The 22,890-nt window shown below is 45.4% G+C and overlaps 2 protein-coding genes across 2 annotated transcripts; one reads left to right on the forward strand and one right to left on the reverse strand.

The window, feature by feature from the left end:
* Positions 1-3: 3 nt before the first annotated feature.
* On the reverse strand, positions 4-11,646 carry NANS (N-acetylneuraminate synthase). The gene is made up of 6 exons (XM_065406236.1): positions 11,515-11,646; positions 8,634-8,849; positions 4,108-4,207; positions 2,546-2,700; positions 988-1,254; positions 4-231 (listed from the first exon to the last, which is right to left on the reverse strand). The coding sequence occupies exons 1-6, from the start codon at positions 11,644-11,646 to the stop codon at positions 22-24; spliced, it is 1,080 nt and encodes a 359-aa protein (XP_065262308.1). The 3' UTR covers positions 4-21.
* Positions 11,647-18,850: 7,204 nt separating this feature from the next.
* On the forward strand, positions 18,851-20,626 carry CCIN (calicin). Its single transcript, XM_065406991.1, has one exon. The coding sequence runs from the start codon at positions 18,851-18,853 to the stop codon at positions 20,624-20,626; it is 1,776 nt and encodes a 591-aa protein (XP_065263063.1).
* Positions 20,627-22,890: the final 2,264 nt, after the last annotated feature.

Here is a 22,890-nt window from a genome sequence, read left to right on the forward strand (position 1 = left end):
TACAGATGTGAATGCTTACATTTAGCATTTCACTTTTTTAACATGATTTTCTATTGCATCCTCAGTGATTGTTTCATCTTCTTCAATGTTTGTTTTGACCTTTTTGCCAACCAGATCAAAAATTTCTTCTGGGAGGTATCCTTTAGGTTCTCCCACCTTCACTGTGAGCATGTCAAGAGTCAGCACCGTACCTTCAGGGATAGTCACTTTTGCCACCACAGACTTCCCCAGCTACAGAAATACCAACAGAAGAGGATTAGTTTATTGAACCAAGTGCATTCTAATTCATAAAGTATCAAGGACAAGCGAAAGATTGAAAATGAGGTCTTTCTTTTTTCTTACCAGCTACAAAGAAAACTCACTGACTTTCCTCTCCCCTGTCTGCTCTACTTTCAAATGCACTCACTTCACTAAACTTTCAAATCAGTTTAGTGAAGATGTTTTAGTATGGAAATCTTCACTGTAAATACAGCTGAATGCCACGTTGTATTGAGGGCACAGGTGTCACTCAAATCCTTTCTAGAATCAGGGGTGTGACTGACTGGGGTTCTTCTAGTTACAGTGAAGAGAGCCTGCTGCCTTCCCCAAGACTGGTCAAGTTACTAGAAGAGAAGAGGTCTACGAATGCCTAAGGCTCAAGCCTGACTACCAGAGGGCACTGTAACCAACCTTTGGTTAACTGGAGCTGCACTGCACTTGCCCGCCTTGGCAAGATTATCAGTAGAAATATTTATATGCTGACAAAACGAATGAATGAATTATACGCGGTAGTAAGTCTGTGCTAAGAAAAACTGAAGCATTAGCAGTGTCTACACATGAGCAGCAAAAGGGTTTGGGATGGGGAGGCAGAAGGAGCTATATTAATGGGAGTAGAAGAGTATCTGCAGTTACAGTTTGCAAGTTGCTTCTCCTACATACTAAACGAAGAACAATTAGTTGTCAGTCTAGTTGGCCTTTAGCTACATGTGAATTCAAAAGGAAAGTTACCTTTTCATTACAGGCCATTTCACAGGGCAAGAGCTGTTTGACTGGAGACCCCATTGCCTTTTCCACCAGACGGATTGTTCTCACTAATTCTGCCAGTTCATTCGGCTCCAGGGATGCCTGGTGATCATTTCCTTTCCATGTTTTGTCCAAAGTCACATGGCGTTCCAGTACTTTAGCACCCATAGCAACTGCTGCTACTGAAATGGCTATGCCAGACTCATGTCCAGAATAGCCAATGGGGATATCTGGAAAAGCTGACTGATACGCCTTGAATGACAACAAAGTTGATCTGAATTATAAGGATATCAATTTCAGAGTCACAGAGAACAAATGTAACAATGACTGTACGTGAATATACAGACCACTAGTGTCATAAAACAAACGGTTGGCTGTTTAACAGGTAAATCCTGCTTTCAGTTCATACGAACTACTGCACTGCACTAGTGACTAGCCTGATTTTGTTTAAGGGGTTCACTGGGACAACCAGCATGAGTAAGGAAGGGTAGGCTCCTTGTACCTTCAAACTTCTCTGGTGTTTTTCCTAGTTAAGTTGTATCCATCAGCACCTAAACCCCAAAGATAGTGGCTTACACTAACAATGTGTCTCTCTGTTCCCATCCAAGAGTCAACTGGACTGAACCAATTTAAAATTGTCTATAAAATCCTTTGGATACAGACTAACTTTAAAATAAAGCACCACATGTAACATTGCAGCAGAGGATGCTTCAGACCGGATCCTAAAAGTGCTTATATATGCACAAGTGAGTAGTCTCACTGAAAACAATACAACTACTCGTGTGCATTTAGTTAAGCATGTGCTTAAATATTTTCCACAGTTTTGCAAACATTTATTTTCTTACTGTAGTATCCTTAGTAATCATAAATATCCATGTGCCTACTACCAACAGGAGCATACTACCTCAGGGCACAGATGCATTTTAGTCACATTCTTGCTTTTCATTGGAAATATTTTTAATTAAAAGTTTTCTGACCTGACCTATTATCTAGGTTCTTAGTGTCTAATTGCCTACACATTATTGTCTTATGCCACGTCAGAGTGCAGGCACAAGATAATATTTCCATGCATATTTCACACCCAGCACTGTTTAAGTGTGCATGTGTCGACTGGTAATATATGTCAGTGGTTTGAGCATTGGCCTGCTAAACCCAGGGTTGAGAGTTCAATCCTTGAGGGGGCCACTTAGGGATCTGGGGTAAAATCAGTACTTGGTCCTGCTAGTGAAGGCAGGGGGCTGGACTTGATGACCTTTCAAGGTCCCTTCCAGTTCTAGGAGATAGGATATCTCCATTTTAATTTTTTTAATCAATTTTAATCAAATTTAATCAAATCAAATTCCTTGATGCCAAATTCTGCCAATCAGGGCTCCAGCAGAAGCTTTTACTTTGATCCTTAGGGGAACTAGAAAAACATGACATTTTCTGCCCTCTCAGCAGCAAATACCAGCATCCCCAAGATCTAGGAATCTAAGTAAAAGTGCATTATTTCATCTGTGCCCTGCCTTCCCTATACCCTGTACATTACATGTGATTCACTGACCGTTATCACACGGAGGTTGACATCTTCAGGCTGAAGAGGGTAAGCGCTGGTGCACTGGAGAATGCAGAAGTTGGGATTGATCGGTTTCACAAGCTGATAAACCTTGTGCATTGTGTCCATTGACTGCATCCCACTGGAAATTACCATTGGGCGACCTAGCCGGGAAAACAAACAGTCATTTTTCTCCCAAGGCTTCATGACTTAGGGCTAATCTATATATGCAAGTTGCATTGGTTTAACATAAGAGTGAATTTAAACAGATTCGGTTAAACCGGTGCAAAATGTTGACTACCACTATTTCAGTGCAAGAGTAGCTTATTCTGATGTAGCTGAAACTTGTTCCAAACTGATTTAAGCTAAAGCAATATAAGGCTGGTTAAACTAAACTAAATGTGTCCACACAGTCTTTTGCTCCAGTTTAACTAAATCAGTTAAAAAAAAAAAAGTCACACCTTTAGTTAAACCAGAACAACTATGTGTGTAGACAATCCCTTAGATGTCATAGCTGCTAGATCACCGCACCTAAGCATTTGTCAAGGATTTCATTTTGCTGACTGAAATTAGTTAAACTAGAAAGAATGTTATGCCAGCAACAAAAACACCATGTCTGTTGTTCACTTAACGCTAAAATACACTGCAAGCAATTGCATTCTATTTAAAGATGCATTACGTTAAGTGTGCCTGATTGCTAAAACTGATGCTGTGACAGGTTGGGGGTATGTCTGTGTTAAATTGCTAACCCCATTTTGTTTCATGGGCTCTAAGCCAAGAGGGGAGAGAGCAGGGAGGCAGCTGGAACCCAGAACGCTCCTAGCTAAAGGACATGGGAAAAAGAGGAACAGAGACTGTTTTAAAACAGAGGAGCTTCTCTAAGAAAGGGGCCAGACCACAGAGACATACAAGAAAACTAGGCTAAGGAGGCAGGACAGGCTGACTAGCCTATGGATGCTGATCACACCCAGGACTCATAGGATGGGTGAAATCATGGGGGGGGGGGGAAGGGGCACTACATTTAGGACTGTTTGTTCTTTTCTAAAGATCTCTCTCTCTCTCTACTGTACTGTTAAGAGTAAATTGTTTGGGATTAAGAAATCCCGTTACTATGCCTGTGTTCCTTGCTTTCCTGCCATGCGGTCACTGAAGGGGTTAATAAAGAAGCTCAGAGTGCCCACAGAGAGGTAGGGCTTGGGAGAGCTAGGTCACTGGTTTTGGGGTCTAACGTGGCTGGACTGCAGGGTCCCACTGCCCAAGAAGGATGTTAGCCATGCACTCTACACCTGAGAGTGTGCCTGAGAAACCCAGAGCTAGAACCAGGGGCTTAGAAGTATGTGGGATCCAGCAGTTGGATTCATGCACAACAGACTGGTGGTCCAGTCAGAGAGAGAGATTGGTCCAGGCTGTAACAGACGATAGCTAAAGGAATTCACAAAGAGACATAACTTGAAATTGAGAAGTTACTGAAACTTTCAGATCGTTGTCTCAAGTGGGAGGGAAATGGTTGGGACCTAATCTGCTGGGACTCAGTGAAGGTTAATAAAACAGTCAAAAATAAAACCATTCACCTTTCTTTGCTGTTTTTTCCAAATATGGAAAATTGTTAGTATCCCCTGATCCTACTTTAAAAAATGGAACATCCAGTTCATGCAGAAACTCGACCGCCATCTATGAAAAGAGAACACATTTTTTTTGAATTCCTAAAATTACCAGTCGTCGTCCTACTCAACATCAACAAAGAATCACCCACAGTGGATAACTGAGCCCTTCTTTTCCATAAGAAAGACTAGGAAATTGTAACAAAAGTATTTGAAAGTTCAAGGCCATGCACACACATACTCCAATGAAAACTTACCCTATAGCACCAATCACATCACTTTCCACTCCTGGATCAGGGACAACATATTGAATGCATGGGGCCAAATTCTGCAGACTAACACCCTGTGAAACCCCAAACAGCACTGAATTTGGCCCAAGAAGTTAAGTCTAGCAAGATTAAGTATAGTGTCTATGGTGTGATGGAATTTACTGGTCAGGAAAGGTACTGGACAGATAGTGCTAGAGACTGATATCTGCTGTCTGTGAATTGCTTTGAGATCCTTGGTGCTATATCAAAGTATCCATGTTGCTATCCACAGAATGAACAGCAAAAGCACTAACTTCACCACATAGATTTGCCAAATGTGCCTCCACCATGAACTGAAGGTCCCACCTCTAGGCATCAGAGAGTAGTGCAGCTTCCAGGTGTTTTTAATCTTTGGCCTCTCTCAAGTGGTGTTAATCAGATTCAGCTGAGCTGGTGATTTTTGCTTCAGGTGGTAGTGTAGCCATGATATGGGGGGAGGTAATATCTTTTGTTGGTGAGAGAGACAAGCTTTTGAGCTTACATAGAGCTCTTCTTCAGGTCTGGGAAAGGCACTCAGTGTGTCACAGCTAAATACAAGATGGAACCATTTGTTTAGCATATGTTGTTAACATATTGTAAGAGACTGTTAAGGTGAAGTGGCCAGTTAACACTTCCACGGTCATAAGACAAAGAAGAGTTAGTGGGTTACAGGTTGTTGTAATAATAAAGACACTGGATTTATGACTTAAGTCCATGATTTTTAGTGTCTAGCAAAGTTATGAATTTAAGCTCTTAGGCATGTCTTTTGAAGGTATTAGGCAGGTTCCCTTTGAGGATGAGGCCTGAGAGGTCAGATATGGAGTGATCATTTTGTGAAAAGTGTTCACCCAGAGGTAATATGGTGTTTTTGACTTATTTTTCTGTGTGATTAGAGCATAGTGATTGTCTGGTTTCACCCACATAGTTGTTACTGGGGCATTAAGTGCACCGGATGAGACATGGCATATGTAGGACCCAAGGATTTTGAATGGTGTGCTGTAGGGAGGTATTGATCATCGTAGCAGTAGAGATAGGTCTACAGGTCTACAGGTTTTGCATCTGTTGTTATGGAGAGGGTCTGGGTGCCTCTTTGAGTTGATGTGTCTTGGTCTATGGGGAGCTTGCTGGTGAGTTTTGTGATGTGGACCTTTGTCCACTAAAAATGGACTGAGATCAACTCATTTCACTCATCAAATGGTAACAACTTTCAGCCAGTTATCAGCTTGGGCTGGATTTGAATCAATGACCCCACAGGTGAAAGGTATCACCAACCTTCTGAACCAGTGATCAACTCCTCTCTTAGGACTTTGTTTTCTGGAGGCCCAGATGTAAATTACCAGGTGGGTGCTTTTGTTTATAGAATGCTTCCCTTCTAAAGAGAAGTGATTCCCCCCCGCCCATTTTTTTTAAATAAAAAAGTCAGAATAGAAAATGTTACAAGTCTCAAAACTATTGAGAGGTTCTATAATGGTATATTTAAGAGCTGTTTATTCAGTAGTTAGAAGTAGTTAAAACTAAGAAGATAAATATAAAGCTGCACCAGAACACATGAAATAGCAACAGCTTTTTGAAATGTTAATTATACTCAACCCTCTTCTAAAAACTTATGTGCTGCAGACAAAATAATTCAGGTATTATCAGAGATCAGGCAATGACTGCCATTCCAATTGTAACTGGCCTCTTTAAGTAGAGGAGTCATCTGGAGGAATTAAAAATAAAACCATTTAATCAGCAGAGCTGTTACAAAACTCCTCCACACTTGCTCTGTTTTGGGAAGACATTAGAATAGCTACACAACTTTGTCAATGCTGGAAAGGACAGCAAATTCTGCAACTCATTCATTGTAGTTATGGTGTTTATTTAGAGGTTAAGACCATTGAAATTAACAGGAGTTAGGTGCCTAAATATCTTTCAGGATCTGGGTCTAGGATTTCTGCCAGAAAGAGGAAAGACAAAAGCAACTATGATCTAGTCTAATTTGTCCCACCTTTATGATGCTAAATCAAATTTCTTGTGCTTATGCTGTTGTGGATCTTCATAATTATTTGAACTAAATAAACAAATTAGATTTGTGGCCCCCTGTTACCATTGAAAGGGCTTGGGGAAGATTACACAAGAGAGAGATATGGAGCCCAACCTTTCTTAAGCATAACCGCTATTTTCTAACTCTGTGCTCATTTTCTAAAAATATATGTTCTAAAAATTATTTGGGGGAAATTCTATGGCCTGTGTTACTCAGGAGATCAGACCAGATGATCACAATGGTCCCTTCTGGCCTTGGAATCTATGAATCATTTCTTATGAAAAGTTGGCAAGTTGTATGGGAGAGATTCAAGGAACGGGAAATAACCTTGAATGACGCACATGGTGCACAGAGTGGTTCACTGGGACTCTGTTTTGTCTTCACTACAAATTGGAACAGAGTATATAAAGGAGTCACTCACTTCCTTTATATTTACTTTACATTAATCAAAATTTCTTCCTCATATTATTAAAAACTTAACTCTACATCTTCTATAGCACAAAATTCCATTTAGTTATGTTCAGTTTAATATTACTAATTGAAAAATATTATTTCACGGCATGAAGCATTTATAGTCAAAACACATTAGTCATGATGAGAGCTGCAGGCAGCTTCTTAGACAAATACATTATGCATTTTTGCGGGTCAATATTGTCAATTAAATTAGGATGGCTGCCTCAGTCACAAGACATCAGTATCCAAAGTAAAAAAAGAACTTCTCCTGGAAGGTGCTAAACAACTTCAGCTAGCCATTGGGAGTTGAAGGGGCTCGGCCCTTCATGGTAAGTGTTTCACATTTTGTAGATCAAACACCAAAGAATGAAGGGTGGGGTTTTCAAAAGTGTCTTTTTGAAAATCCCACTTTAAAATCCCAGATGCAAGAGCACATGAGGGATTGTTGGGTTTTATTTGTTAATGTAAAAGTTCAATATCCATTATTTAGCAAGCCTCCTTGACTTGAAGGCAGCATGAAGTGACCCACAACAGTATTTTTGCTCATCTGTTTCTAGGCCAAAATTGAAAAACAAAGTAATCCTTGAAACTTTATCGGGCACTTCAGCTGAAACACACTGAAAATAAGACTGTACCTGTTGAATTTTCCAGTTACCAGATTTCAGCTATACATCATGTTCAAAGGATTATGTTAACATCAAGATTATGTAGTTGCTGAGGTCAGTTATGCACAACAGTTGAGGATTATAGAGGGCTTTTTTATTTCTTTACACACACACACACACCCCTTTGATGGAAGCAGTATGAATTATAGGCTTCATGGAGAAAATATGTTTATAGGAGAGGACTTGAAGGCAGAGTGGCTGAGAGACCGTCAGACGGGATCAGGGTGTTTTAGGAGGAGGGAGTTGGATGGAAGGATTCCTGACCAAAGAGTAAGAGAAGACAAGAAAAGGGACCATTAGTTTCGTGGTTTGGGTCAAGCAAAGGGGGTATGGTGGATAGCAAACAGAGAAAATTGCAAAATAGCAGCAGGGGCTCAGATGAGAAAGGCCTTGACAGGAAAGGAATTTGATGCAAAGTGAAGGCTGAAGGAACCTGAAAGGAGGAGCTGACCATAGAGAGGGTAACATCTAATATGGGAGAATTGCCAAACTCTGTTGTAACCAGGTTTAAACTGATAAAGATCAAGTTATTCAGAGTTCTGGATAAGACCTTTTCTTTAACTTGCTCCACTGTGGGTAGGCACTTCAGCATATGAGAAAATGTATTTGGGGGACATTTTTGGGTAGGAAACATGCAACTGTAACTGGGGGCTAGTCTACACTGGCAACGCTAAAGTGCTGCCGGGGCTTGTGTAGTGATGGCAGAGCGCTAGGGGAGAGCTCTCCCAGCGCTCAAAAAAAACCACCTCCACGAGAGGCGCGGCTCCCAGTGCTGGTGCACTGTTTACACTGGTGCTTTACAGCGCTGAACCTTGCTGCGCTCAGGGGGGTATTTTTTCACATCCTTGAGCGAGAAAGTTTCAGCGCTGTAAAGTGCCAGTGTAGACAAGCCCTGACACACAATGGGACTGATTAAAGACAAAGTTGTACATTGGCACTAGTTTTCATTTGTTTTGTAATTTAGAGTCCAGACCCTTGATGATAGTTTTATGTATGAATTACACAACACTACAACTGTATTAATGCAAGAATTGCATTTTGCTTTCTGTACCACTACAGCTCATGTACCTCATCCATGCCAGAGGCTGTGAAGTAGATGCCTATCTCCTTTGCATATTTCTTTAGCTCTCGATACTGGTCATGACTGAACTCCAGGTGGCGCTTGTGCTCTCCATAAGTCTTTCCCCAGGAGTGTTTGGAGGTATAGGGCCTCTCCAGGGCTTTCTTGTTAAATTTGTGCTCCAACTCACTCTTCTGGAACTTGGCACAGTCTGCTCCACGCTCCTGCAAGACATATCATCATCTTAGAATCTGCACAAGACAGGTGCCACTGAATCTATAGTTCGTAAGTACTGCTGAAAAGAAACACACAGAACCAAAGTAAGTCTGGCTAACGTTCTCATACGTGAAAATAAGTCTCAAAATAAGTGTCTTCCTATCTTTGACAGAGCTAATGTAAGTAATTGTGTGAGGGTGACCATAAAAATAATTTAGGATAGCATGCAACAAAGACAAACATTTTAAAAAACCATGTATGTGTACTGACAGCTAATCACATCAATTATTTCCATACTGAATACTGATCCTCTATAGACATACTCTCAGCCTGGTAAATGCGTAAGTACATGATGGTAAGAAAAAATGTATTAGCCTTGTGCTTCACTATGCAAAGAACTATACCCAGGAGAGCAGCAATTATCTGAGAGAAACAACACTGAAACTGCATTTTTCCTTTAGTTAAGTCACCCTCCCTTTAGATATATATTTTTAAAGTAATCAATACTCAGACTTCTCCTGCAATGTGCGTTTCTTATTTAACCAATATATCCCAGACTTTGAAAAAGAGCACAGCGGTAATATAAACTGCCAAACTACTAATGTAACTTTTAACAAGATTTCTAATTATATCAAGGTCCAATGATTCTGGAAGGAAAAATAAAAATATCTGGGGATTTATTAGCTTGGATTTGCTCAATCTGACCTTTATTGTAAATGTGGACTCTAAAACCAGTACATAGTGTTTACATAAGGTCAAGAGTCCAAATAAATTCTGCTCGGATTTCTCCCCCAAGTTCAGTCTGCCAATCTCTAATAGCTGCTGTTATAGGTACTGAAATCAAGGAAAGTTCTGAGGTTGATTGTAGCTCAAACTTTAAAGAAAAAAATATATATATAAAGCAACCCAACTCCACTGAGTTCACTATCAAGAGAGAAAGAAGAGCTGGTAAATCACAGAGGTTCACCTCAATAAAGAGTGCTGTTTGGAAGTTCAGCTAAAATAACACAAGTCAAAGTTGCAGTGCCAAGTGGACAGCAATCACTCATACACTAGCATATATAGTATAGGTAGGACTTTTTCAGTTTCTTATAAGATTTTTACAATCTCTTGTTTTATTAGCTAAAATCTGACACACTTGTTCAGTCCCTGATCAATGTTTTTTTTAAGTTGGGAAAATGGTTCAGATGTTTTCAATTACAAATAGTGTGGGAAATAAGCTAATTTTCTATTTAAAAATGCAGCTTAAAAAAAAACCCCCAGCAGCTCTGGCACCTCAGTGGGAGATGAAAGAAACTTAAAATTTGACAGGGACATAGAGCCAAATGGCAAATTTGCCTTTCATGGATACGATTCAAATCAGCTCTGATTTACCAGAGGGATAAGGGTTAAAAAAAACAACTCCATTCTTCACAATTACACACTGACTTTTATTATACAAATAACACTCTGACACCATACAAATGGCTCCACGCATGTATTCAGTCATGTGGTGAATGAGGAAGGATCCTGCATAAACAGTATGCGATCATATAGTCAAAGGAGGACCCTGCTAGGTTAATTGGGCCACTTCCTGCTTTTGAGGTCACTTCACTAACCTGTAATACAGCTTTAGATAAATCTTTTTCAATATGACACATCACCAGCTGGGAGAGGACTGCTGTCCTGCCTCTAATCTTGTGGGGCACCTAGGCGAGCTCAGAGCTCCACTGTGCCAATCCATGCCCAAGGGCTCTCACTGACCTGCACTCCCAGGGCCCCCTGATCCCTGGAGAGGGTACATGGGAAGGCAGTGATGCTGTTGGGGAGTGGTGCTGAAATTCACTGCTCACAGGGAGCAGCGACTAGCACACCTCATCCCCTTGTAGGGCTTCTGGGGTCACCCCTGCCCCTAAAACCTGCTCCCCCTAACACCACTGCTCCCCCATAGACCCTTCAACACAGCAACCCTGCCCCACTCCTAGCACCCCTACAGTCCCCAGCACCCTAGCTCCTCCCCAAACACCCCTGCTCCCCTACAGACCCCTCTCCCCAGTGCCCTCCAACACCACTCATTCCCCCCAGTGCCCCTGCTCCTCACAGACCCCTCCCCCCAGCGCCCTCCAACCCCACTCACTCCCCCCTACAGACCCCTCCTCCTCCCAGCACCCTCCGACCCCCACCCACTGCCCCCAGCATCCTTACTCCCCACAGACCCCTCCCCCTACAAACCCCTCCCCCCAGGGCCCTCTGACCCACACCCACTCCCCACAGACCCCTCCCCCCAGCGCCCTCCAACCCCACTCACTCCCCCCAGCCCCATGCTCCCTACAGACCCCTCCTCCTCCCAGCACCCTCCGACCCCCACCCACTGCCCCCAGCATCCTTACTCCCCACAGACCCCTCCCCCTACAAACCCCTCCCCCCAGCGCCCTCTGACCCACACCCCACAGACCCCTCCCCCCAGCGCCCTCTGACCCACACCCCACAGACCCCTCCCCCCAGCGCCCTCCGAACCCCACCCGCTCCCCACAGACCCCTCCCCCCAGCGCCCTCCGAACCCCACCCGCTCCCCACTGACCCCTCCCCCCTACAGACCCCTCCCCCCACGGTGACCCCGCCCCCTAGTCCCTCCTTCCCTGCCAGCAGAGCCCGGGTCTGGTCAGGCCGGAGCCCCGCCCCGGCCGCGCGCACCTTGACCATGCGGATCATCTGCTTGGCGATGGCGAGGTCCCCCTGATGGTTCTGGCCGATCTCGGCGATGATGAAGCAGGGTTGGGCCCCCCCGACCCGCCGGCCCGGGCACAGCTCGAACTCCAGCGGCATCGCGGCGGGCGAGCGAGCGAGCGCGCGCGAGCCCCGGGAACAACGGCCGCCAACCGCTACTGCCCCAGCCCGGCGCGCCACCGCCGGCAGGGAGCCCGGGTCACGTCACGCCGAGCCTCAGCCAATCCCCGCGAACGAACGCCGGCGCAGCCCAGCCAATCAGAGCGGCTCATGCGCACACGGCAGGGTGGGGCTAAGGAAGGTCCGGTTCCGGTTCGGCCAGCCAGGTGCGATGGGGCTGGTTGCCTAGGTAACCCAGCCGGGGCCTAGCCCAGCTACGGGCAGCGCTTTGCCGTGGTGAGCGGGGCCCACGCGGTCCCGAGAAAAGGTCTCAGCCAGAACTCTGAATAACGTGATCCTTATCAGCTTAAACCTGGTCACAACGGAGTCTGGCAACGCGCCCAAAGCACGTGTTACCCCGGCTGTGGTCAGCGCCTCCTTTCGGGTCCCTTCAGCCTTCACTTCGCATCGCATTCCTGCCAAGGCCTTTCTCCTCGGAGCCCCTGCTGCCATGTGCAGTTTTGTCCAGGAAGTGGTGTGGGAGGGTCCCAGAGACAGTTTAATGGATGGGTGGTAGTTGCTGGAGTTGTGGTGGAAATCTATGAGGGCGTTTAAACCATCTGTCCAGAAAATATCATCGACCTCTCTCGTATATGTCATACAGATCCTGGTACGTTTGTCCAGAAATTCTTCTTCAAGGTGGTTGTCGAGGTTTCTTCCCCACTCTGAACTTTAGGGTACAGATGTGGGGACCTGCATGAAAACCTTTAAGCTTAACTACCAGCTTAGATCTGCTTTTGCTGCCACCACCCAAATGATTTATTAGTTATTTGGGAAACTCTGTCTTCCCCCCCAAAACCTTTCCCTCCCTGGGTAGCCTTGAGAGACTCCTCCACCAATTCCCTGGTGAACACTGATCCAAACCCCTTGGATCTTAAAACAAGGAGGAATTAATCATTCCCTCCCTTCCCTTTCCCCCCACCAATTCCTGGTGAGTCCAGATCCAATCCCCTTGGAGCTTAAAACAAGGAAAAATAAATCAGGTTCTTAAAAAGAAGGCTTTTAATTAGAAAAGAAAGGTAAAAATCATCTCTGTAAAATCAGGATGGAAAATAACTTTATGGGTAATCAAATTCAAAGAGCCCAGAGGAACCCCCTCTAGCCTTAGGTTCAAAGTTACAGCAAACAGAGGTAAACCCTCTAGCAAAAGGTACATTTACAAGTTGAGAAAACAAAGATAAACCTAACACGCCTTGCCTGGCTGTTACTTACAATTTTGAAATATGAGAGACTTGTTCAGAAGATTTGGAGAGCCTGGATTGATGTCTGGTCCCTCTTAGTCCCAAGAGGGAACAACCCCCCAAAACAAAGACCACAAATAAAAGCCTTCCCCCCACCAAGATTTGAAAGTATCTTGTCCCCTTATTGGTCCTTTGGGTCAGGTGTCAGCCAGGTTACCTGAGCTTCTTAACCCTTTACAGGTAAAAGGATTTTGGAGTCTCTGGCCAGGAGGGATTTTATAGTATTGTACACAGGAGGGCTGTTACCCTTCCCTTTACAGTTATGACAGTGGTCCATGAAGAGGTTGACCTATTGGGGAACCCTTATCCGTGGTTTTGACAAACTGTTTGTTGTTGAATGTAAAATTGTTATGGGTGAGGATGAAATGGATGAGTCTGGCAATGTGTTTGGGGTGGATATTGGAGGGTTGTCCGTTGTTTTGTAAATATTTGAGGCAGGCAGCTACACTATCACTGGTGTATAGAGACGTGACATCCATGGTAGCAAGCATAGGCGCCGACTTCCCCTCTTTTCCCTGGGTGCTTGGACCACCTCTCCGCCCCCCGGTCCCTGTCCCGTCCCCACTCCACCCCTTCCATGAGGCCCCGCCCTTGCCCTGCCTCTTCCCACCCCGCCCCCATTCCAACTCCTTCCCCAAATCCCTGCCCTGGCACCGCCTCTTCCTTGCCTCCTCCCCGAGCACACCACGTTCCCGCTCCTCCCCCCCCCCCGGGAGCGTGCTAGCGCCACCAGCTGTTTGGTGGCAGCCGGGTAGGAAGCGCTGGGAGGTAGGCGAAGGAGTGGGGACGTGGTGTGCTCAGGGGGAGGAGGAGGTGGGGCAGGGGGTGAGGGGAGCTTGGCTGCCGGTGGGTGCAGAGCACCCACTAATTTTTCCCCGTGGGTGCTCCTGCCCTGGAGGATGTGGGTGCCCTGGAGCACCCACAGAATCGGCACCTATGGTAGCAAGGATTACCCTTCATGCAGCAATGGATGATTTTTTAAAGCCAGTCTCATGATTTCTTGGGCAGAGGGAGGCTGACATGATTTTTAATGTTTGCGGTTGACAGCACTGACACCACCAGTGAGCCAGGCAATTTAAACACTTAATGCCCCATCCACCCTCCACTTGGTCCCCACTCTTAGCCTCCCCTCCCATTGTCAAGTTCCTTTGGGGGATGGGAGTGGGAATAGGGTGACCAGATGTCCCGATTTTATAGGGACAGCCCTGATATTTGGGGCTTTTTTTTTATATGGGTTCCTATTACCTCCCACCCCCTGTCCCAATTTTTCACATTTGCTATCTGGTCACCCTAGGTAGGAACTATTTGTGCTCAGGCAAGTGACTATTGAAATGGTGTCATCTAACTCACTAGCCCCACTCCCAGTATGTGTTCAGAGTCCTGGCTGCTTACTTTAGTCACAAAAGGACAACTTTACTACTTTCTCCTGGAAAGGTAATGCAGCTATGGGAGAGCCATCTGGATTCTTTTCTGGCTCACATGTCATAATCAGAATTGTTAGCTAAAGGGGACAGAATTGTTAATAAGAGGGGCATGATCAAATTATATGAAATAATATGAATGGAAACATTCCATTGGAATTTTTTTAAACCCCCCTCCCACATACACACACACACACACTTTGGTAATTGAACCACTTGCGATCTATCTGCATTTCCTAAAGATATTTGCAGATAGTCCAAACAAGCTACTAGGTGGGGTCTCCTGATACATGGATGGCACACTCCCATACATACCTTTCTACCCCAAACATCCCACTCTAATCTTGACGAAGCATGGTTTAAAACACCTGTTGTTGCTGGAACCTAGCACCTCAGAAATATTAGATAAGATTCTTCACATTGTATGTTTCTGAAATTTCAAATATCTTGTCAGTCATGAATAAGGCCCTTTGTTTTTGGTTTGTGTTTTATTTAATGTTTCCCAGCGAGGGGGATGTCGCCACTTCCGGGGAGCCCCCCCCAGGTAAGCGCCACCCAGAGCCCACCTCACCCCATCCCGTGCCCCAACCCCCTGCCCCCTCCCACACCCAAACTCTGCTGCTGCTGAGGTGGGAGGGGCGGTAGCTCGAGATTGCCCCAGCAGCGGCCGATGTGACTGGCACACGGGCTGCCTGAGCTGCCCCCGGGCCCTGATTCTCCACTGCCTTGAACTTTGTGTAGTTTTTCCAGCTGAGTGAATTGGGAGGGAAAGGAGAGTAAGGAAGCCTAACATATTGAGGGAGCTGGGCCCTATTCCATTTTACTCTGCCCCTGCAGGTCTCCAAGTATTTTAGGTCCAGTCATTCCAGGCTGGGTTCTTTATTTGCAGATTTAGTACCAAAGCTCTTTTCTACCAATGTGTGAAGGCTTTATTTCAGAAGCAAAGGTGATGTAAGGAAAATACTCCTCTTCCATGAGGATTCACCATTCAGACTGTAGCAAGAGAAAATACTAATGTCTAACTGACTTTCCACCCAAAACTTTAAAGAATGATGACGTTGTGGTAGGCATTTGCATTAGTGAGATAAAAAGCTGATTGTTACATTTGTACAGCAGGTTTCTGAGTCGACACAAGTCAGTTATTCAGGTCAGCTATGTTAACAAGAGAAATAATGAGCAGTATATTTGCATTTGTTGGGTGTGGTAGTGTTTTACTGGCATTTACTGCATTTTAACCTCAGGAAAAATTAATGTGTCATTGATCATTCAGTACAAAAGAACATCTTTTAATTGGGATTAAAAAATGATATACTTGTTAAAGTGTGGACACTTGGAATCTCTGTTTGATGAATGATCCCGCTCTCAACTTCATCCTTGATTGAACTTTGTGTGACTGTAAGATGTGGAATTGTTTATTCACTCCCTTTAATCTCTGATTCTTTTATTTTCTATGAAATACTCTGTTTTAAATAAAAACAACAAGGAATCCTTGTGGCACCTTAGAGACTAACAAATAGAAACAAGTAGAGGTAAGGGGGGAGGGATAGCTCAATGGTTTGAGCATTGGCCTGCTAAACCCAGGGTTGTGACTTCAATCCTTGAGGGGGCGTGTAACAGTCTCGGCCGGGGTTCGGCCCTCAGCGGGGCTGTGGGGTATCCCACCGCCTCGCTACACAGAGGCTGAGGCAATGTCTATAGCAGTCCCGGCCCTAGGGCAGGGCGGGGCAGCAAGCAAATAGTCGGTCAGTAACCCAGGCCTTTAACCAGGGGCTGGGTCAGGGTTTGTAGCAGGTCCCAGCCTCTCTAGGCCAGGGAAAAAGGGGGAGTCTGCCACCCAAGGAGTGGGTGGCAGGGGGGATGCAGACCTTCCCATTCCACTGCGTCCCAGCCCGGGGCCCTAGCAGTGATGGACGTTCGCTGCTGTCAGTGGGGATCCTGGCTGCAACACACTGACATCAGCTCTGGCAGTACAGCAGCCAGACTGGGGTCGGCTGCCCCTGGGCTACTTCCACACTCCCCCTCGTATGGTACCTGGGCCGTCTTAGTGTCGTCGGTGCTCTCCACCAGCATCGGCTCCTCTCATCAGCATCGGCTCCTCCGGGTAGGTAGCGAAGGGCAGGCTCGGCTCCTCCTCAGGGTACCTGGCACGGGGCAGGCTTGGCCAGTCCTCCTCAGGGTACCGGGCGAGAGGTAGGCTCGACCGGCCCGGTGAGTCAGCAGGCCGGTCACGGCCTGCGGCTGTTTCCCAAGCGGGAGCTCGGCCATGGACGTCTGCTCTCTCCGCCGACCTGGGCTCCACTGAGCTCTGCAGGCGGGCTTTTATACTTCCGGATCGGGGCCGTGACCTCGGAGGGGCGGGCGCTGGACCCGGTGGCTCCGCCCACGTTGGTATTAGGGGAGGTTCGGCCCTCAGCGGGGCTGTGGGGTATCCCACCGCCTCGCTACACGGCCACTTAGGGATTTGGGGCAAAATCAGTACTTGGTCCTGCTAGTGAAGGCAGGGGGCTGGACTCAATGACCTTTCAAGGTTCCTTCCAGTTCTAGGAGATAGGATATCTCCATTAATTTATTTATTTAACATAAATCCAGAGACTAACAAATTTATTTGGGCATAAGCTTTCGTGGGCTATAACCCACTTAATCAGATGCATGGAGTGAAAATACAGTAGGCAGGTATATGAATACACAGCATATGAAAAGATGGGAGTTGCCTTTCCGAGTGGGGGGTGGTCAGTGGTAACGAGGCCAATTCAATTAGGGTGGATGTGGATGTGAATCATATCCCTACTCATCATGGCTGGTGAAATCCAGCAAAAACTAGCTAAGTCAAAATTTTTAACAGGGAAGGCCATCTGCCCACATTCCTGTAGCATCTAATAGTCCAGCCAGTTTTCCAGAAACCAGCTTTGGACAACAACAGTCTCACAGATCACCACCTGCCCTACCTAAGTAAAATCATACAAACATTATCAATGATGTAACTCCAATAGAATGTACATTTGCCAGCATCCAAGAACCTTCACAAGCAGGGTTCAGAGCAGGTCACAATACAGAAATGGGTTTCATTGCACTTATGGTCTCCTTGTTGTTGTGGCCGGAGCTGAAACCTCCATGCTCATACTTCTTGACTGATTCACAGGCGTCAGCTGCAAGGTCTTACTGACCTGCTTTCATCACCTGTCTGGGTGAGCAGTATAATTCAAATCTAGATCCAGTCGCCTCTCTCCAACAGATCAGAGAGTAGTGATGGGCAACAGCTCCTTGTCTCCAAGCTCTCACACAGGGATCAGTCCTGCCCTCTCCTTTTCAACAACCTTAGGAAAAATCATTAGGCATCATAGACTCCAGTGCTATCAATGTGCTGATGTCAACAACAGGCTTTACAGCTCATTCTCAGCAGTGCTGGTGTCACAAAGCCTATGTGAGATAAGCCCACAGATGAGACACAGACATCACAATGCCTACAGGAGACAAGCCCCTGACTGAAGCTCAATCCAGGTGAGACAGAAGTGATAGCTGGTAGGAAGAGGTAAACAATCTGAGGATCTTAAAAAAACATGACGACCAAAGGCACCTGTCAAGATTACCCAGGTAACATGAAGCATTGGAGCACTGCAAGACTCATCCCTGCTTCTTGGGAATCAGGTAACAACAATACCAGGAATGCCTTCTTCCACCTCTGCAGATACAGGAGACTTCACCTCTTTGATCAGACAAAGATCTCACAATCCATGTTTGTCACCTCTAGATCGTGTGACTGTAATTCCCTCCACTTGGGGTGATCGATGAGGGCCAACCCAAAACTCCAGCTTTTTCACTTGGCAGCAGCCTGTTACTGAGTTGCAAGGAACACATGACACCAGAGTTCCACATTCCCCTTCTGGGAATGGGCCCACTTCAATATCCGGTCCTAACCTCAAAGTCTTTAATGGGCTGGAGCCAGGTTACCTGCTTATAAGACCACAGTGCTTCTTGGGGACACAGATGCTCCTAGAGTAAGAATATTGGCAGCTGAAGGCAGGGTGAATTGGGTACTGGACCCTACACAGTGAAATAATCTACCAGGGGAGACCAGAATGCATTCCAGATCCACCACCTTGAAAGCTCAGTGCAAAATGCATGTTCCTGCAAATGCCTAACCTAGCCATAGTGATGGGGCAAAAATGATTTTATATAAATGCATATATAGCTCTTACCCCAGGTAGGTGAGAGAAGAGCCCAGTCTGGTTTGTCTTGTGCCTCTCTTATTTTACTATTTCCATGCCTGGATACTACAGCAATTCATACTCTCTCTATATCACAGCTAGCCAGATTGTTAAAAGACTCTTTTTCTACATGTCACAGGTGTTGAATTGTGACCTGGCCGCTATACTTGATGACATCACTCCTCTGTCACCGAGTGGGGCTTTCATAACACCTGACAAGTAGTCCTCCTACAGCTTGCACTCTCATCCCTGTTTCTTGCCCAACCATACTAAGAACATGAGGATGCAGTTCACAGAAAAGAACCACAACAGCTTGGTCCTGCAGGCCCTCAACAAGCAGAGAAAGAATAGGGAGTTCTGCGACATGGTACTCAGTGTGGACCAGCAGGTCTTCTCTGCCCATCTCAATGTCTTGGCAGCTGTGTCTACCCACGTGAAGAATCTGATCTCAAGCAATGACATGAAGATAGGTGATGAGCTCTTTATCATCATCGATGCTAATTTCCTGAATCCTACCTTGGTGGAGCAGCTGCTGGACTATTTCTACACTGGTAAGGTGTTGGTGTCTGAGAAGAATGTGGAGGAGTTGCTGAAGGGGGCGAACTACTTCAGCTCGGAGTCTCTAAGAGCCCACTGCTCTGACTTCCTCCTTAGGTCCCTCAAGAAGAACAACTGCCTGTGCTACCTGTTCCTAGCCAACACTTATGAGCTGAAAGAGGTGGCAAACAGTGCCTATGCTGGTATCCGTGACAACTTCCACTACTGGTCAGGCCCAGAGGGAATTTCAGACCTCCTGCAGTGCCCCCACCAGATCTTTGGCAAGCTGCTAAAGGACGAGAACCTTCACGTGCAGAACGAGGATCAAGCGTTCCTTGCCCTGCTCCAGTGGGTGAAACACAAACGGGGAGAAAGAGATAAGTATTTCAAAAAGTTCTTCCCCTACATTCATTTAACTGGTGTCTCGACCAAGACGCTGCTGGCTGCCAGCCGCGAAGTGCTGCTGTTTGAGAGTCACTCTGGCCCCCTGGCCCAGATGGAGACCATTTTGAGTGACAGAAAGCAAGAAACTCCTCAAAGTCTGCTTCTTTTCCAAAGAAAGGGGGCCTTAATGGACTCAGTGGTGATTTTAGGAGGTCAGAAAGAGCATGGTAGATTCAATGATGGGGTTTTTGCTTACATTATTGAGGAGAACATGTGGCTAAAACTAACGGAGATGCCGTATAAAGCAGCCGCTCTCAGTGCAGCTGCAGTAGGAAGGTACATCTACGTCTCTGGAGGAACAACGGAGCAGATATCTGGCTTAAAGACTGCCTGGAGGTATGATATAGATAACAACTCCTGGACTAAACTGCCTGATCTGCCCATAGGTTTGGTCTTCCATACCATGGTGACGTGTGGGGGAGTGGTGTACTCTGTAGGAGGCAGCACAGCCCCAAGAAAATATGTCTCTAATATCTACAAGTATGACGAGAGGAAAGAGAAGTGGACACTGGCTGGGAAGATGAGCATTCCTATGGATGCAACTGCATTGATCACAAAGGAAGACAAGTCTATTTATATTGTGACGGGAAGATGCCTGGTCAATGGGCGTTTCTCCCGAGTAGGGGTGGTGGATTGTTTTGACACTCAGACAGGAGAAGTGGTACAGTACCTCACCTTTCCCATTGAATTCAATCACAAACCTCTGTTGTCTTTTCAACAGGACAACATCCTGAGCATACAGAGCCACAAACAAAGTCTGAACATAAACCTGCAGAAGCTTAAAGCCAACAAGTCCACGAACACTGTGCCTCTCTTGCCAAATAACTATACTTTGGATTTGTCTCATGCAGTATGCTCTATTGGTGACAACAAGGTGTTCGTGTGTGGAGGCATCATTTGTGCAGGTGACAAGCGTCCTGAAGATTATTCTGTCAATCCAAATGCCTACCTGTTAGACCAAAAGACAGGGGAATGGAAAGTTTTGTCCGATCCTCCGGAAGCTCTGGATTGCCCAGCTTGCTGTACAGTTAAACTACCTTGCAAGATTCTCCGAAAAATTGTAATAAGTTAATTTGGAAAAAAACAAATACAATTCCTAGCAATAAAGAATGATTGAATCGCTGATACAAACAAATGATACATTATTAATTCACTTTGTTTCTTTATGTCATAGCAGATTCCAGTGGATGTTACTATTTAGCATGCCCATCAGTGGTCCCTCATTCCAAGGAACAGTCACTTATTTGTATCCCAAAATTACAAATTTGATGTTCCTTCACTTTGAAGATTCTTTATTTCAGCAATAGAGAATCATGGGCCTGAGATTATAGAAAGAGTTCTTAAACTGAAAGGAGTCTGACGGTGTTTTAAATTTCATGCATGAATATTTTTTGGGTGCCCCTCATTTTGGGTCTCGGTCACACGTTGCATTCCATATTTGGGTCTGGCCAGGTTCAAAAGAATGCTGTGCAACAAAGGATATCTACATCTATTTACAAATCAAAGGCCTGCTCTTGTTCCCATGGAAGTCAATAGTTACTTTAAAAAAAAACTAGATACATTCATGGAGGATAGGTCCATCAATGGCTATTAGCCAGAATGGGCAGGGATGGTGTCCCTAGCCTCTGTTTGCCAGAAGCTGGGAATGGGCGACCGGGAATGGATCACTAGATGATTACTTGTTCTGTTCATTCCCTCTGGAGCATTGGCCACTGTTGGAAGACAGGATACTGGGCTAGATGGACTGACCCAGTATGGCCATTCTTATGTTCTTATGCTTAGCCATTGACTTACATGGAAGTAGGATCAGGTCGGGGGTTAGAAGATATGTTAATATTCAAAGGAGGTATATTTAGTTGATATGGTTGGGTAGTCAGGGAAAACTCAGAGTTTAAAAAATACAGAGGTGGCCAGAGAGTGGTACAGGGATATGGAATGTGTCATTAGCTTGACCCAGGGTCCTGAAGTGACTCAAGAGCCTCGTCTATTCTACAAAGTGATGATGGCTGCCAGCAATGGATCTTCCCGAACGAATGTTGAGAATGCTTTCATGGCTAGTGTCGATGGTACAGAACTGTTTTCCTCACAGTTACAGAAAGTGTGATTGAGACTTACCAAGAATATTTGAGGCTTTGATGGACTCAGGAATGATTTTAGAGACCTAGAAGGAGTATGGTAGGTGGATTGATGAGGATTTTTGCTTACTTTATTGAGGGAGACATAAGGCTGAAAGTAAGGGCACGTCTACCATAGAGCTGGAAGATGTAATTTCCAGCTTGAGGAGACATACCTGCGCTAGGTGTGATCAAGCTAATGCGCTAAAAATGGAAGTGTAGCAGTCCCACGTACAATCCCATCTGAGACCCTAGGTATGCAAGGTGGCGAGTTCCTCCTGCTGCTGTGGCTACACTTCTGTTTTAGCTGGTATGTCTTCTCGTGTTGGAAATTACACCTCCAGATCCCGTGAAGGCATACCCTAAAGGAGATGGAAATAAAGCAATACGCAGTTATTTGCAGTGGTGCTGAAATTGCTCTTATCCTACCTACACTAGAAGTAAAACCCTTTTCATCACCAGTTCTTCAGAGGGTTCCATTGCGGACAAGTGTTGGCAGGAATGGGCCAGTTTCCCAATGTAGATGGAGTTTTATTCTTTACTCTCTGCCGGCTGGGCATTGGATTACGTGACATGAGTTGAGGTATCAGTCCTGTTACTAGTAGATAGGTACTTACATCAGAAACCACCAGCACTGTCCTTAGCAGCTTCAGCAGAGACCCCAAGAACTGAATGCTATGGAGGATGACTCTCCCACTCAGGTCAAGGTTGAAGCAAGTTGGCAGGCCAGCCTTTAGCTGGAGAACTTCAGTCTTCACTGTTGTTACTCAGGCCACTGATATCAATAGGACTACTCACATGTGTAAAGATAAGCATGTATGTAAGTGCTTTGCTGAATGGAGCCTCAGTGTTATCTTTTCCGGATTTAATTCACTAACTCCTCAGTAAGGAAGTATTTCCATATCACTGTCAATATTTAGATTCACTGGTGTTGTGCATTCTTTCCTATTGTGGGGTTGGGGATAAAGTAAGTCTATTTAGATGGGAAGTTGAAGTTGTTTACATTCCCCGGTTAGTACTTTTATTCTTTATAATTCAGCCTTTCCCCTGAGGAAGAGATCATTTGCTTTACTTGAAAAAGTGCTTCAGGTATGCCTGCAAACAGGTAACTTGCTCTTGTTTCTTAGTAGATATTTATTTCAAGCTGATAGCGTTTTATATAGAGTTACTGTAACTCGCTCTGCACGCCCAAACACTCACATTGGCCTCTTCCAGTCCAGTC

The sequence above is a fragment of the Emys orbicularis genome, chromosome 6 (assembly GCF_028017835.1).
Source record: "Emys orbicularis isolate rEmyOrb1 chromosome 6, rEmyOrb1.hap1, whole genome shotgun sequence".
In the NCBI taxonomy this organism is placed as follows: domain Eukaryota; kingdom Metazoa; phylum Chordata; order Testudines; family Emydidae; genus Emys; species Emys orbicularis.